Source organism: Chinchilla lanigera, unplaced genomic scaffold, assembly GCF_000276665.1.
Source record: "Chinchilla lanigera isolate Chin_1 unplaced genomic scaffold, ChiLan1.0 scaffold00051, whole genome shotgun sequence".
Classification (NCBI taxonomy): Eukaryota; Metazoa; Chordata; class Mammalia; order Rodentia; family Chinchillidae; genus Chinchilla; species Chinchilla lanigera.
Genome location: NW_004955452.1, coordinates 13,214,433 through 13,228,855, shown reverse-complemented (window position 1 = coordinate 13,228,855; position 14,423 = coordinate 13,214,433). Strand labels below are relative to the sequence as shown.

At 36.6% G+C, this 14,423-nt stretch overlaps 1 protein-coding gene across 1 annotated transcript in view; it reads right to left on the bottom strand.

Moving 5' to 3' along the window:
* Nucleotides 1-572: 572 nt before the first annotated feature.
* Zmym1 (zinc finger, MYM-type 1) overlaps nt 573-14,423 on the bottom strand; it is a gene marked incomplete at its 3' end in the record, with an annotated part of 32,004 nt that continues 18,153 nt past the window's right edge. Inside the window, 6 exon segments of the mRNA XM_013519699.1 lie at nt 573-2,971; nt 3,523-3,560; nt 3,733-3,870; nt 5,342-5,495; nt 13,052-13,264; nt 13,349-13,523. Coding sequence (XP_013375153.1) covers nt 683-2,971; nt 3,523-3,560; nt 3,733-3,870; nt 5,342-5,495; nt 13,052-13,264; nt 13,349-13,523 — 3,007 coding nt within the window.

Sequence of the window (14,423 nt, the reverse complement as noted above, 5' to 3'; positions counted from 1 at the left end):
AGTAGTATGCACTGTACAGTACCACCTATGAAAAATATCTCTAAGGGGGCTGGGGATTTAGCTCAGTGGCACAGCGCCTGCCCAGGAAGCACAAGGTCGTGAGTTCAATCCCTGGTACCGGAAAAAAAACCAAAAAATTAAAAAAAAAAAAGAAAAAGAAAAAGAAAAATATCTCTAAGGAGATATTTAAGGAACTGATAAAAAGTTTAGGAAGGAGGAACTGAAAAGGGGAAGGAAACTTTTCCACTGTATGCTATTCTGTGTCTTGTGAATATAAATGTACTACAAATTCTTTTGAAAAAAACTGTTTCCATAAAAGAGATTATTTTGAGATGCAAACTAGGATTCCACGCTGAACACACTGTCATGCCTTGGTCCTAGCTACCTGGCAGGTTGAGGCAGGGGCTCACAAGTGCCAGACTAGCTATGGGCAAAAGTGATACCTCACCTCAAAAAAATAAACAGATAAATAAAAATAAAAGAAAAAGCAGGGCTGGGGATATAGCTCAGTGGTGTAAGTGCCTGCCTGGCAAGCGCAAGGTCCTGAGTTCGAGCCCTGTTACCACAAAAAAAAAAAAGAAAAAAAAAAAGAAAAAGCAAATCAAAATCAAAACAAACAGGAAAACCAGGATTACAGTAGATAAAATTGTTTTAAGTAAATTCCAGTTAGCAGGTATATTTCTTACATTTGACTGATAAACTTTTCTATAATTCCATTAAGTCTTTCAGGCTCCATCAATTTATTTACCACTTCCTGCTCAACAGCCATTAGGGCCAGGCCACTGAGCTTCTCTTGTCCCATAGTATGAAATAAGTATGTTTTAAGACGAGGCAGTGTGGAAAATGAATTTGCATTAGCTGCTGAAGTAATTGGCCAAGATAAAGCAATATGTAACAGCTTTGAGATACAAGGAATATTACTGTGAAGACCATGCTGAATAAACAAATAGGCAAGAGTAACGAAATTGATGGAAGCATAATCTATGACGAAGTTGAGTTTTGCATAGTGGCGATAAAATCTCAGTTCAGGGATAATATCTGCATCAAGTTTATAAAATTCTTGAATATGTTTGGCTGTTGCTTCATTTAATGGTTCGTTCCATTTAAGTAACAGCTCTGAAATTTGCTTCATTTTGCAATAATCAAACTCTGAAAAGTACAATTTTAAATTTTGTAATATAATATCCAAACCTTGGTAATAAATATTAATTTTATATTGTTCTTCTGTTGAAGTAGGAAAAAACATACTCTCTGAATTGCCAAGATCTATTGTTTTCTGAATTTTTCTTCTTTTTTGAAGGGAAGGCTTTTCAACTTCAAAACCTCTACTGGTAATTTTCCCACATATTTCCTCTGCTCCGTCCCAGAGAGTTTTGAAATAGACATCATTTCTTTCAGATGATAAACATTCCAAAATTGCTTCTATTTTTGAAGACAAAGAGAAAATGTCTATGGTTTCACTTTGAAGCTCTCTGGAAAGAATTCCTGTAACACTTAGCACTCGATAAAGAAATTTTAAACAAAAAATAAACTCAAATTTGGAAACCAGTGTCAACAAATCGCTCAATGTATCAACCAAACTTGTGTCTGAGGAATGGCTTGACACAACTTCCAATGTTTCAATAATTTCTGGAAACCTCTCAATTACAGATAAGAGTGTACGATCATGGACTATCCAACAAGACTGAGATGTATGTTTACTGCACGTTTTGTTTTGACTTAGCTTGCAAAGGTCTTGAAAATTTGCCAGCATTTCCCCAGACGTATAAATAGTGTTGAATAAAGAACTTAGAGTATTTAGAGTGCCTCGGAGTTCTTTTATTTCTTTGCAAAACCTAATTACTGCTAAATCAAAAAAATGTGCATAACAATGTACATATAGAGCTCTTGGCTCTTCCTTCTTGAATTCTGCTGCAATTTTATTAAATTTTACCCTCAAATTAGTGGTACTATCATAGGCCTGGCCACAAATTGTATTAAAATCAACTCCAATTTGCTGCAGGTAGGTTTTGATACTCCTATGTAAGTAGGTCCCAGTCTTCTCTTCATTATCAACAAAACCCAAGAATCTTTCCTTAATTACAATAGCTTTTGATGTTTTTTGTGGGTATCTTACACAAATTGAAAGCTGTTCTTTGGTGGCATGATCGGTTATTTCGTCACATATAATTGAAAAAGCTGAGGAGACATTGATCTCATTCACAATATCTTGCAACATTTCCATCTTGATTATTTCAAAAATATCAGCTTGAATTTGTGTACTATTATAGAAATCAACTTGTGAATTCATAAGTTGATATATTTCTTCTCCTTTATCTTTTGCCCTGATTTCTAACAATTCTAAAAAATTGCCTTTATTCACAGAAGAAACAGAATGGTCATTTCCCCTTAAGGGTAAACACTGCTTCCCAAGAAATAAAATATTTTCAACTATAAGCTTTAGGTACTTCTTTTGGTCCTCAATCTGTTTAGGATGATCAGATAAAGTATCACTGACAGCTTCATTACAAAACTGGTATTTCCTCCAAAACTGCAAGGACTTCAAATGCATTTCACTTTTTTCATGCTTTCTGAATTTTTCCAGCATTTTTTTCCAGTTAGAAGTGCCTTGGGTTGCAAACGACTCTCCCCCATTGCTGAAACTTTTTTGGCAGAACAACTGGCATGAATAACAAAATGTCACATCTTTTTTATTTACCCGCTGACGATTTGAACGCCAAGATTTTCTAATACTCTGTGGTTTATCCTTAACTTTTTGCGCTTTAGACGTAAATTTTGTATGACAGAGTCCATTACTTACTTGCATAGATTTCACATCGTATTCAGGGTCCTGGTTTAATACTTCACCTTTCTGTACTTCTATGCTGGAATCAACTGTGTGCGGACTGAGTACTGAAGATGAAGGCAAAAGGCCTGGTTGTTCCATACCGTTAGCAACGCCATCACTTGATTCCCTTGAACTCTTTGAGATCTTTGAGTAAAATGATAAAATAATACTTGTTTTAGCAGTTTTCAAATAATCAAAACGTCAAACATCTATTCCAATAACATAGTTAAATCAATTACTGTGTGAACTTTTCAGCTTTTCAACTAACAATTACTTGTAACTAATCTGCAATCTAGATTTAGCATTAAATGTTTAAAAATACCTTCTGATATATAATTTTTAAATAATTTTTATTGCTTGGATGCCTCAAGTTGTTTAATAAATATAATCTCCCAAGGGGGAAAGATATGAATAGTAAGACTTCTGTGTAAACATTGTTTTTTTTTTTTTTTTTTTTTTTTGCCTTCTTGAGACAGGGTCTCGCTACGCAGTTCAGGCTGGCCTTGAGCTCACTTTGTAGCCCAGGCTGGTCTCGAACTTGCAACGATCCTCCTGCCTCAGCCTCCTGAGTGCTGGGCTTACAGGCGTGCCCCACCATGCTTGGCCTGTGTAAACCTTCTTATAAATACATGCACGTATGTACACACAATCTGTTTATCAAAGACAGTAGCCAAAAAAATTAGGATAAAACTTACATCTGTAATGACATTTGTTGTTATTGAAGAAACTGTATCTGTTAAAATAAATTGAAGAATAAATTTAAGATCTCATACTATCATCTATAAAACAGCATCATAAACTCTAGTGACTTATTTCCTATCAGGAAACAAAACCAAAATTTAACAAACAGATTCATTAAGCATGACAAAACCGTTTATGCCAAATGTCTTCGCATCAACTTTTACCTTGTAAGATCTCAGAGTTCATGATGGGCAGGGCAACATGATTATCTGCTAATGACACTATATTGCTTATGACTGGAATTAAATCTTTGTTTGGAGAAAGGTGCTCCATTGAAACACTGTGCACTGTGGAAACACTTGCTGATAAAAATAAACAAAAACACGTCTTATAAATTGGGCAGAATCAATCAATCAATCAATCAATACGCAGTGTTTGGGCTGGGGATTTAGCTCAGCGGCACAGCGCCTGCCTGGCAAGTGCGAGGTCGTGAGTTCGATTCCCGGCACCAGAAAACAAACAAACAAACAAACAAACAAATAAAAACAAAAAAAACCCCCGCAGTGTTTAATAAGTGGTTTGGGTTAAGGATGTAGCTTAATGGTTAGAGTGCTTACCTAGTCTGCGTGAACATCAGAGCAAGATTCCCAGATCCACAAAAACCAAACCAAACCAAACCTCCAACCATATAAAAAAATGATGTTTCAAGGAACAATATAAATATAAAATACCTTAGGTATTGCTGGGAACTACAATAATTTTTGTTAGGGCTACATCCTCAACCCTTTCATTTTAAAAATTATTATTTTTTGTTTTGCTTTGAGACAGGATCTTACTACACAGTTAGGCTGGCCTCGAATTCACTAAGCAGCCCAGGATGGCCCTGAATTGGTGGCTTCAGTCTCCCGAGCACTGGGATTACAGGTGTGAGCCACCATGCTCAGCTTCAACCCTCTCTAATTTTTTATTTTGAGACGGGGTCTTGCTGTCCAGGCTGGGTTTGATTTTATGATCCTCCTTCCATCAGTCTCCCAAAGTGTTGGGATTATAGGATGTGCAACCATGCCCAGCTAACATTCTACATTCTATTTTTTTGTGTTTTTGTTTTTTGTTTTTCTTCCGGTACCGGGAATCAAACTCATGACCTTGCGTTTGCCAGGCAGGCGCTGTGCTGCTGAGCTAAATCCCCAGCATCCCATTCTACATTCTAAAAGAACTATTCTTACCATAAAGGTATTGAATAAACTCAGTACTGATTAACTGATTCCTATGAATCAAGTCTTGCACTAGGTATTCCATGTATATAACTCTAAATATACAAATGTATGTAAACATATTCACTAAAGGATGTAAATAGACATTTATCCCTAACTTTTCCCCATAAATTGTATCTTTTTTTAAAAAAAGTTATTTTGATTGATTCCTGGTACCAAAAAAAATGGTATTTTGAGACAGGGTCTCAATATGTAGCTCAGGCTGGATTTTTTTTTTTTTTTTTTGGGTACAGGAATCAAACTCATGACCTTGCACTTGAACATAAGGCAGGAGGATCACAGGTTCAAGGCCAGCCTGGGCAACTTAGTGACATTCTGTCTCAAAATAAAAAGGACTAGGGATGTACCTCAGTAGCTGATTGTCCCTGGGTTCAATTCCAGTGCTATCAATAGAAACAAACAAAAAACTAAAAAATAGTTCTTTGCAACGTGTTTTAGACTATTTTGCCTTATAAACTAGTTTAGTTTGGAAATGAATCAAGGTTATAAATGAAAAGCAAAATGTATTTATATTCTTCAATTGTTAATAGAACTCTAAAGTGGTAAAAAAAAACATTACCTGTAGAAGGATCCATCTTAGCTTTGCTGTATGCAGAAAAACAATTAATAGAGCAGAAAATCTCTGTCTTCCCCAAGTCATTAGTAATCTCAATCATTTCATCTGATGGTTTCAATGATTTGTAAGGAAAAGATGTAAGCGTTTTGGCTGGTTTCTGTTCAGAGATTAAAATAATACTCACATTCCTGGCATATGCTATATATTATTAACAAATAAAATTATATTTACTACCACTTTTTAGCTGCAGTATTACAAATGAAAATGAAGCCAATTTTTAACACTTCCTTAAAAAAACAAAAAGCTACATGTGGTGGTCAAAGCCTATAATCCCAGCACTCAAAAAAAAAAAAAAAAAAAAAAAATCCCAGCACCGAGGTGGCTGAAGCAGAGGACTGCCTTGAGTATGAGGTTAGCCTGGGCTACATAATGAGTTCAAGGCCATTCTGGGGGAAAAAAAAAAGATCGCAATGACTACCATGAAAAAAATGGATAAACCTATTATAAGACAGTGTGGAACCCATTGTGCTTTTAGGCTAACTTTATGGTAAAAATTACAAATGCGCTGTAAGAGAGCATGATACAAGCAGTATAAGCTACAGTGAATTCAATAAGCAGTAACTATACAAAGGAAAAAGATATAAATATGAGAATCACTATCTCTCCCTTGGTCCCTCCCTTTCTTTTTCTGTTTTTTTGAGACAGTGTTTTCCTATGTAGTACAGGCTGGCCTAGTGATCCTCTTTCCTCAGCCTCCTGAGTGCTGGGATTACAGAAATATGCCACAACACCAGGCTTTTCTTTTATAACCTGATAGCAATGATGGGACAGAACTGCTTTCTGAGGTACATATTGCAAAGGCAAACGAAAATATGCGTATTTTTTTTTGTAATGGGAATTGAACTCAGGACTGTGCACTTGCGAAGGTGCTGTGTTGCTGAGTTATACTACTGGACCTGCATAGTTTCTTTTTTTGGTGGAAGAACAGAATATTGGAGAAGGAATGATGAAACAAAAAGCAGAAAATAATTTTCAAATTTCCATTTTTTTGGTTTTTTGAGACAGAGTCTCACTATGTAGTTCAGCCTAGCCCTAAACTTACTATGTATCCCAGTATGGCCTTGAACTTGCAGCTATACTCCCGCCTCAGCCTTCCAAGTACTGAGATTACAGGCATGTACCGCCATGCCCAGCAAAATTCTATTATTAATATGAACATATTTTTTTTTTAAATTTTAAAGCGGAAAAAACCCCCAAAATTTCCAAAGAGGGTAAAAATGGTTAATACATTGTGTATTATTATATTTAAATTACTCAGACTACAAGTATAGGCATTTAATTATCCAAACAATATTAGCACAAAATTAACTTTTCAATGAACTTGGAGAAATTAGAAGTATAACTATCTTTTACTTTTATTTATTCATTTATTTATTTTTGTCTTTTTGAGACAGGGTCTCACTGTGCAGTTCAGGCCGGCCTTGAGCTCACTTTGTGGCCCAGGCTGGCCTCAAAACGATCCTTCTGCTTTGGTGCTGGGATTACAAGCAGGCGCCACCATGCCCACTTAACTATTTTTTATATCTATATACATATTTTCCCTCCTCTCCTTCCCTTCTTTTCTCCTTTCCTCCATCTTAGTTTCTATTTCCTTTTCAACAGTTTCTTCCCATTTTACAATACCTATTGTACAAGGTGGATCTTATTAACTCAGCTTCTCACATGAGGTAGATAATATGAAGTTTACATATGTGCATCTGGTTTATTTCACTTATAAGTATGGTCTCGAGTTGCACACATTTACCTATAAAAGTCTCCAGTTTATAATTATTTATGGCTGAGTAGTACTCCACGGTATAAAAATACATGCCTCTGTTGATTTGAATTTGGGTTGTTTCCAAGATCTAGCTATTATGAATTGTGCTGCTATAAACATGGGTGCACATATATCACGGTGATACATTTTTAAAACCAGAAGGGGAATAGCTGGGTCAAGTGGGACTTCCCATCCTAGTTTTTTTTTGTTTTGTTTTTTGTTTTTTTTTGGTTTTTCTCTGGTACCAGGAACCGAACTCAGGACCTTGCGCTTGCCAGGCAGGCGCTTTTGCCGCTGAGCTAAATCCCCAGCCCCTTTCCCATCCTAGTTTTATGAGGAACCTTCACACTAATTTCCATAGTGGTTGCGCCAGTCTACACTCCCACCAACGGTAAAGAGTTCCTTTTTTCCTGCAGCCCCAACAGCATTTGTTATTGGTTCATTTCTTGATAAGAGCTATTGTTTCCAGGGTGAGATGGAATCTCAGTGTTGTCTTAATTTGCATCTCTCAACCAGTGATGGTCAACGTTTTTTGATATATTTATTTGCTGTTTGTATCTCCTCATCTGAGAAGTGTATTCATCTCAGATGCCCATTTTTGGATTGGGTTTTTAAATTTGGGAAGTCTGATTTTTTTAAAGTTCTTTATACATTCTCGATAGTAATCCTTTCTCTGAGGAATAGCTTGCAAACGTTTTTTCCTACTTGTGGGTTGTCTCTTCACTCTGTAGGTGGTTTCTCTTGCTGTACAGAAGCTTTTTAATAAGATGAGATCTCAGTTGTTGATTCCTGCGTTTTCAGGATTTTACTGATAAAGTCTGCCTATACCAGTATCTTCAAAAGTTTTACCTACTCCATCTTCCAGCAGATTTAATGTTTCTGTTTTAATATTTAGATTTTTGATCCATTTCAAATTTAGTTTAGTGTATGGTGAAAGATATGGGCTCAATTCTAATGTTTCGCATGTTCAGAGCCAGTTTTTCCAGCATCATTTACTAAAGAGGGCGCTCTTTCTTCTATGGAATGTGTTTGGCACCTTTATCAAAGATAAGGTGGCTGAGAACATCCAGAATTGTATCTACATCTTTTATCTGTTCCACTGATCTTCAGGTCTTTTCTTTTCTTTTTTTTTTTTTGCTAGTACCACACTGTTTTTATCACAGTGGTTTTATAGTACAATTTCAAATCAGGGTTTATGATGCCCCTGCCTTGCCTTTGTTGCCCAGAATTGCCTTTGCTGTTATAGGTCTCTTCTGGTTCCAAATGAATTTTAGGACTGTTTTCTCTAATTCTGTGAGATGTGCTGTTGGAATTTTGATCACAATTGTATTAAATGTGTGTAACAGTTTTGGAAGTATGGCCATTTTCACTATACTGGTTCTTCCTATCCAAGAGTAAGGGACATCTTTCCATTTTCTGGTATCATCTTCAATCTCCTTTTTCAGAGCACTATAGTGTTCAATGTAGAGGTCTTTTACATCTTTCATTAGATTGATTCCTAAGTGTTTCACTTTTTTGGATGGTATTGAAAGGTGTTTCCCTAATTTCTCTATCAGGCGAGGCGTAGTGATGCACGAGTGTAATCCGAGGTCTCAGGACGCTGAGGCAGGAGGATCGTTGCAAGTTTGAGACCAGTCTGGGATACAAAGTGAGCTCAAGGACAGCCTGAACTACATAGCAAGACCCTGTCTCAAAAAGACAAAAAAGTAAAACAAAACAAACTAATTTCTCTATCAGTGAGTTTGTTGTTTGTGTACAGGAAGGCTGTATTATTTGAGTGTTGACGTTTAATCTAGCTACATGACTGAATTTGTTCATTAAATCTAGCAGTTTTTTACTGGAGTTTTTGGGGTCTTCTATGTAGAGTATCATGTCATCTGCAAATAATAATTTGACTTCTTCCTTTCCTATCCTTATTCTTTGTATTTCTTTCTCTTGTCTAATTGCTCTGGCTAAAGTTTCCAGGACTGTGGTTTTTTTTTTTGGTCTTTTTGAGACAAGGTCTCACTATGCAGTTCAGGCTCTCTTGAACTCACTTTGTAGCCCAGGCTGGCCTTGAACTCAAAATGATCCTCCTGCCTTAGCCTCCCAAGTGCTGGGATTACAGGCTCCAGGACCATGTTGAATAAGAGTGGAGAAAAAATGGAAAAAAAAAAGAGTGGAGACAGTGGTCAGCCTTGTCTTGTTCCTGATTTTAGTGAAAGCTTTCAGTTTTTGTCCATTTAGTATGATGTTGGTTGTTGATTTTTCATAGATGGCTTTTATCAGATTGAGATAAAGACCACATATTCCAATATTCTGTAGGATTTTTATAATGAATGGGTGCTGGACTTTGAGGATTTTTGCATCTATGTTCATTAGAGACATTGACCTGTAATTCTCTTACTTAGTTTGGTCTTTCGCCAATTTTGGTATCAGACTAATGCTTGCCTCAAGGAATGAATTTCGGAGTATTGCTTTCCTTTCATTTTCATTAAAGAATTTTAGAAGTAGTGGTATTAGGTCTTCTCTAAATTTCATGTAGAATTCAGCAGTGAGTATGTCAGGGCCTGGGATTTTCTTTGTTGGTAGGTTCTTAATTACATCTTTGATTTTATCAATTGATATTGGTTTACTTAGGATTTTTATATCTTCTTAATTCAGCTTTGGTAATTCATATGTACCTAGGAATCAGTCCATTTCTTATGCATTTTCCATCTTATTAGAATACAAGTTTTCAAAGTAGGTGTAGACTGCCTGGATTTCTGCAGGGTCCATTGTGATTTTACCCTTTTTTTCCCTAATTGCATGGATTTGAGTCTTTTCTTTCCTTTTTTGTTAAGGTTGGATAAGGATTTGTCCATTTTAGTTAATCTTTCAAAGAATCAACTCTTTAGGCCGGGTGTGGTGGCACACACCTGTAATCCCAGCACTGGGGAGGCTGAGGCAGGAGGATCTTTGTGAGTTTGAGGCCAGTCTGGGCTACAAAGTGGGTTTAATATCAACCAGAACAGCATAGTTAGACCTTGTCTCAAAAAGACAAAAAACAAAACAAAACAAAAAAACAAAGAACCAACTCTTTGATTCATTGATTGTTTGTATTGTTTTCTTAACTCTCCAATGTGTTAATTTTTACTCAGATCTTTATAATTTCCTCCCTTATACGAGCTTTTGCTTCGCCCGATCTTTTTTTTTCTTTCTAGAAGTTTTATGTTCACCATTAAGTTATTTGCGCTTGCTCTGTTTTCCTGATATGGGCATTTACCGCTATAATTTCCCTCTTAGGACCGCTTTCACTGTGTCACGTAAGTTCTGTTATGCTGACTGTCATTATCATTTAATTGTAGAACCTGTCTAATTTCTTCTTTAATTTAATCTGTGACTTTATATATTTTTAGTTTAGAACCATTTACTAAGTTATTTCAGCTGTTGTAGCTTCTGTAATCCTGGTACCCTCAGAGGGTGCGGCCGGTGTATCACCAATTTGAAGCAGGCCTGGGCAACTTAGTGACTTAGCAAATCAATGTCTCAATTAAAAATAAAAAAGGGCTGGGGATATAGTTCAGTGCATAGGTCTAAGGTGCAATCCCCAATCTCAAAACCATAAAATTGGTATAATTTACAAATCAATTGTTACTCACAGGGGAAAACCAGTATGTCATACACTCTATTAAGCAGAACTGGCCAAGCAGGACATGGTGGTACATGCCTACAGACCTAGCACTCTGGGTGGCTGAGGCAGGAGGATCACAACTTTGATCCCTGCCTTAAAAAAAAAAAAAAAAAAAAAGACCAAATAGTTATAGTTACATCAAATAATTAAACGTTTTATTGTTTTTTTTTTTTTTTTGTAGGGTTTTACTATGTTGCCTAGGCTTGCCTTGAAGACACAATCCTCCTGCCTCAGTCTGAGTGCCAGAATTATAGGGACAGGTCACTGTGCCAGTACATAATAATCCAGTACATAACAATCCACCTTTTACAATAAAAATTCAACTCATTTTTAGATTCATGTATTTTAAGTTTTCCAATTCTTGATTATAGTTCACTAATAATATGGGTTTATTACATCATCACTGACATTCAATACTTTACATACAGCAAGTTTTATGATGTGCTTGTTAACTGGTTTACTCATGCTAGCCCTGCCTCATCACACGTGCTGAATACCTGGGGTATTCAATATAGAATAATAAATTGTTCAATAATAAAAACAGGATAGCTACTTATTGAGTGTGAGCCAAGAAGAATAAAAAGAAGGAATAGTATTTCTTATATTTGGAGGGAGGCTTCTGTGCTTTCTATCCTCCCATTTCGGGTCCCAAGGCAGAACACTGTCATGGTGAGGTCATTCTACCACAGAATTTGAATCGTGCCTTGTTGGATTTCCTACCTTCAATTTTTTTTCTCTTTGTATTAGGGATTTAAGCCAGGGCCTTCATACTGAGCTACATCCCTGGCCCTTTTATACATTTTGAGACAGGTTTTTCTTTTTATTCTCTTTTTTTTTTTTTTTGGTGCCAGGAACCAAACTCAGGACCCTGCACTTGCCACCCAGGTGCTATAACCTCTGAGCTATATCCCTGACCCCCGAGACAGGTTTCTCATGAACACTAAGTTGCCTAGGCTGTGCTTGAACTTGTGAAACTCCTGTCTCATCCTCCCAGAGTACTGGAATTATAGGCACATGCCACCAGCTCTAGCCGGTTGCTGTTTTTTGTTGTTTTTGTTGTTTTTTGAAATAGGGTCTTGCTATGTAGTTGACTGGCCTTGAACTATGTAGCCTACGCTGGCCTTGAAGTCATGATGATCATCCTGCCTCAGCCTCCTGAGTGCTGGGATTATAGGTGTGTGCCACCATGGCCTGGCCAGTTGCTGGTTTTTAAAAAAGAATTTATAGGGATCAACTTAAGATCACAAAGCATCATATAAACAAGATATGTAATAGTCCTACTTCGTGAAAGAGGATTAGACCAGTAGTTGTGTTCATACTGGTTCACCAACAGAGGGCCAAAGGCTCTCCTATCAAAAATAGTGGGTTGGGCTTGGGATATAGCTCAGTGTCACAAGTGCCTGCCTGGCAAGTGCAAGGTCCTGAGTTCAATTCCCGGTACCGCAAAAACAAAAAAACAAAAAACAAAAAACAGTAGGTTGCCAGGTATGGTGGCACAAGCCTGTAATCCCAGCACTCAGGAGGCTAAGGCAGGAGGAGGACCATTGTACGTTCAAGACTAGCCTGGGCTACACACTGAGCTCAAACCCAGCCTGAACTGCATAGTGAGACCCTCTCTAAAAAGACAAAAAAAAAAAAAGCTAGTTATTTCTCATTTTTTCTTTAATGAATGATTTAGAAAAAGCATGTAATATTCTTGATTCATTTTTACACTGCTTAGGTGAAAGACTTAAAATACATGGAATTAAAAACAAAAACACTTTTTCTGTTTGCGATTTACTAACCAATAGATTATAATAGTTATTTTTGCTATCTTTATTTGTAGTTTTTTTTTTTTTTTTTCTTTTTGAGACAGGGTCTCACCATGCAGTTCAGGCTTGGCTTGAGCTCACTTTGTAGCCTAGGCTGGTCTCGAACTCACAATAATCCTCCTGCCTCAGCCTCTCCCAAGTGCTGGGATTACAGGCATGCACCATCATGCCCTGGCTATTTGTAGTTTATAAATAGACTTCCACTTGCCTGCCTTTTCTCCTTGGTAAGACAATCAAAGATTATTTAGTAGGAAAATCTCCATATAACACTTATGAATTCTCATGCAAGAAGGAACTTCCCATTTTTTATTTCACCTTCATAAACTTACCAGCAGAAATTATTCTTAGTGGTATGAAAAACTACATGCACACATTTTCCTAAAGTAGAACCATTCCGCAGACCAACTAATGGAAGAAATAATGTTTCTTCATACCTTCTCACTTGCTGTAATAGTCTTTGAGCTACTACAGTAATGAGACTGTCCATCCCTTTGAAGTGTTTGAAACAGGCTAGAGCTGGTGTAACAGTATGCTCCACAATTCTCACAACAGTTCATGATGAGGTTGTTAGCAGAGTGAAACTTTGAAAAGCAGGCATTATTGCAAAGACTGTATTTCACATCCTGATACTTTACTTCATACTGAATCTAGGATTTAAAAAAAATGCAATAAAAACTGCCACTTAAGAAAAATTAGAATCCCTCTAAATGTTAAAAAAAATTACAACTTACAGTAGTTGTCTTCTGACATATGCTGCACTTGGTCAAAATGCCGTTAGTACATATGGTAACAAATGGTTTTCTTTTTTCTTCATATGATGAAAGACAAGTTTGGCTACAAAAGTTTTTGCTAGAGGTATTATCTTCCAGTTGGAGACTGATCACATCCTTCAGATTTATAATGTCTCTAAAAATAAGTAATAAGGACACCATGAAACACTGTTACCGCAATACTAACATTTTGCTCTTCATGAAATGACCCCTTTGCTGTTTCATTTACCCAAAGAACTGTGAAACAATAGTAAGAACATCAGCCTTGAAATGAGAAAGCCTGAATTTGGTATCGATTTCTATCATATTAAGCAAGCTTGGACAAATCATTTATGCTCCATATACACTAATTTCTTCATTTATAGTAAGGATTATAAAACATGTTTCCTACTATAATGCTGAAGACTAGCCTGTACTAACTGGTGCTAGTGAGAACACAGTGATGATGATAAGTTCCATGATAATATCTGAGGAACTTCGGGATCTATCAGACAGATTGTCTCAAAGTATAGTCTGCAGGGGCTGGGGATTTAGCTCAGCGGCAAAAGCGCCAGCCTGGCAAGCGCAAGGTCGTGAGTTCGGTTCCTGGTACTGGAGAAAAACCAAAAAAAAAAAACAAAAAAACCAAAAACAAAAAATCAAAGTATAGTCTGCAATTCCTGTTGAAGGTAGAGGTGTTGTACTCCAGATACTTGGAGGGGGAACAAAACATCAAAGCTAATTTTCATAAAAATTAGCCTTTTCCACTGTTTTGACATTTTAACTGATGGTGCAAAGCCTACCTCAATTCTACTCTTAGGTATACACACAGAAAAACTAAGAACAGGCACTCAGACAAGTATATATTCACACAAGTTCGTAACTACTAGCACTATTTACAATAGCTGAAAGAGAGAAACAGTTCAAATATTCATCAGTGAATGAATGGATAAACAAACTGTGTAAATACATTCAAGAGTCTGTTACTCAGCTATAAAAAAGAATGAAGTACAAGGATGCTTCTTAAGAACATACTAAAGGAAAGAAGCCAGGTACA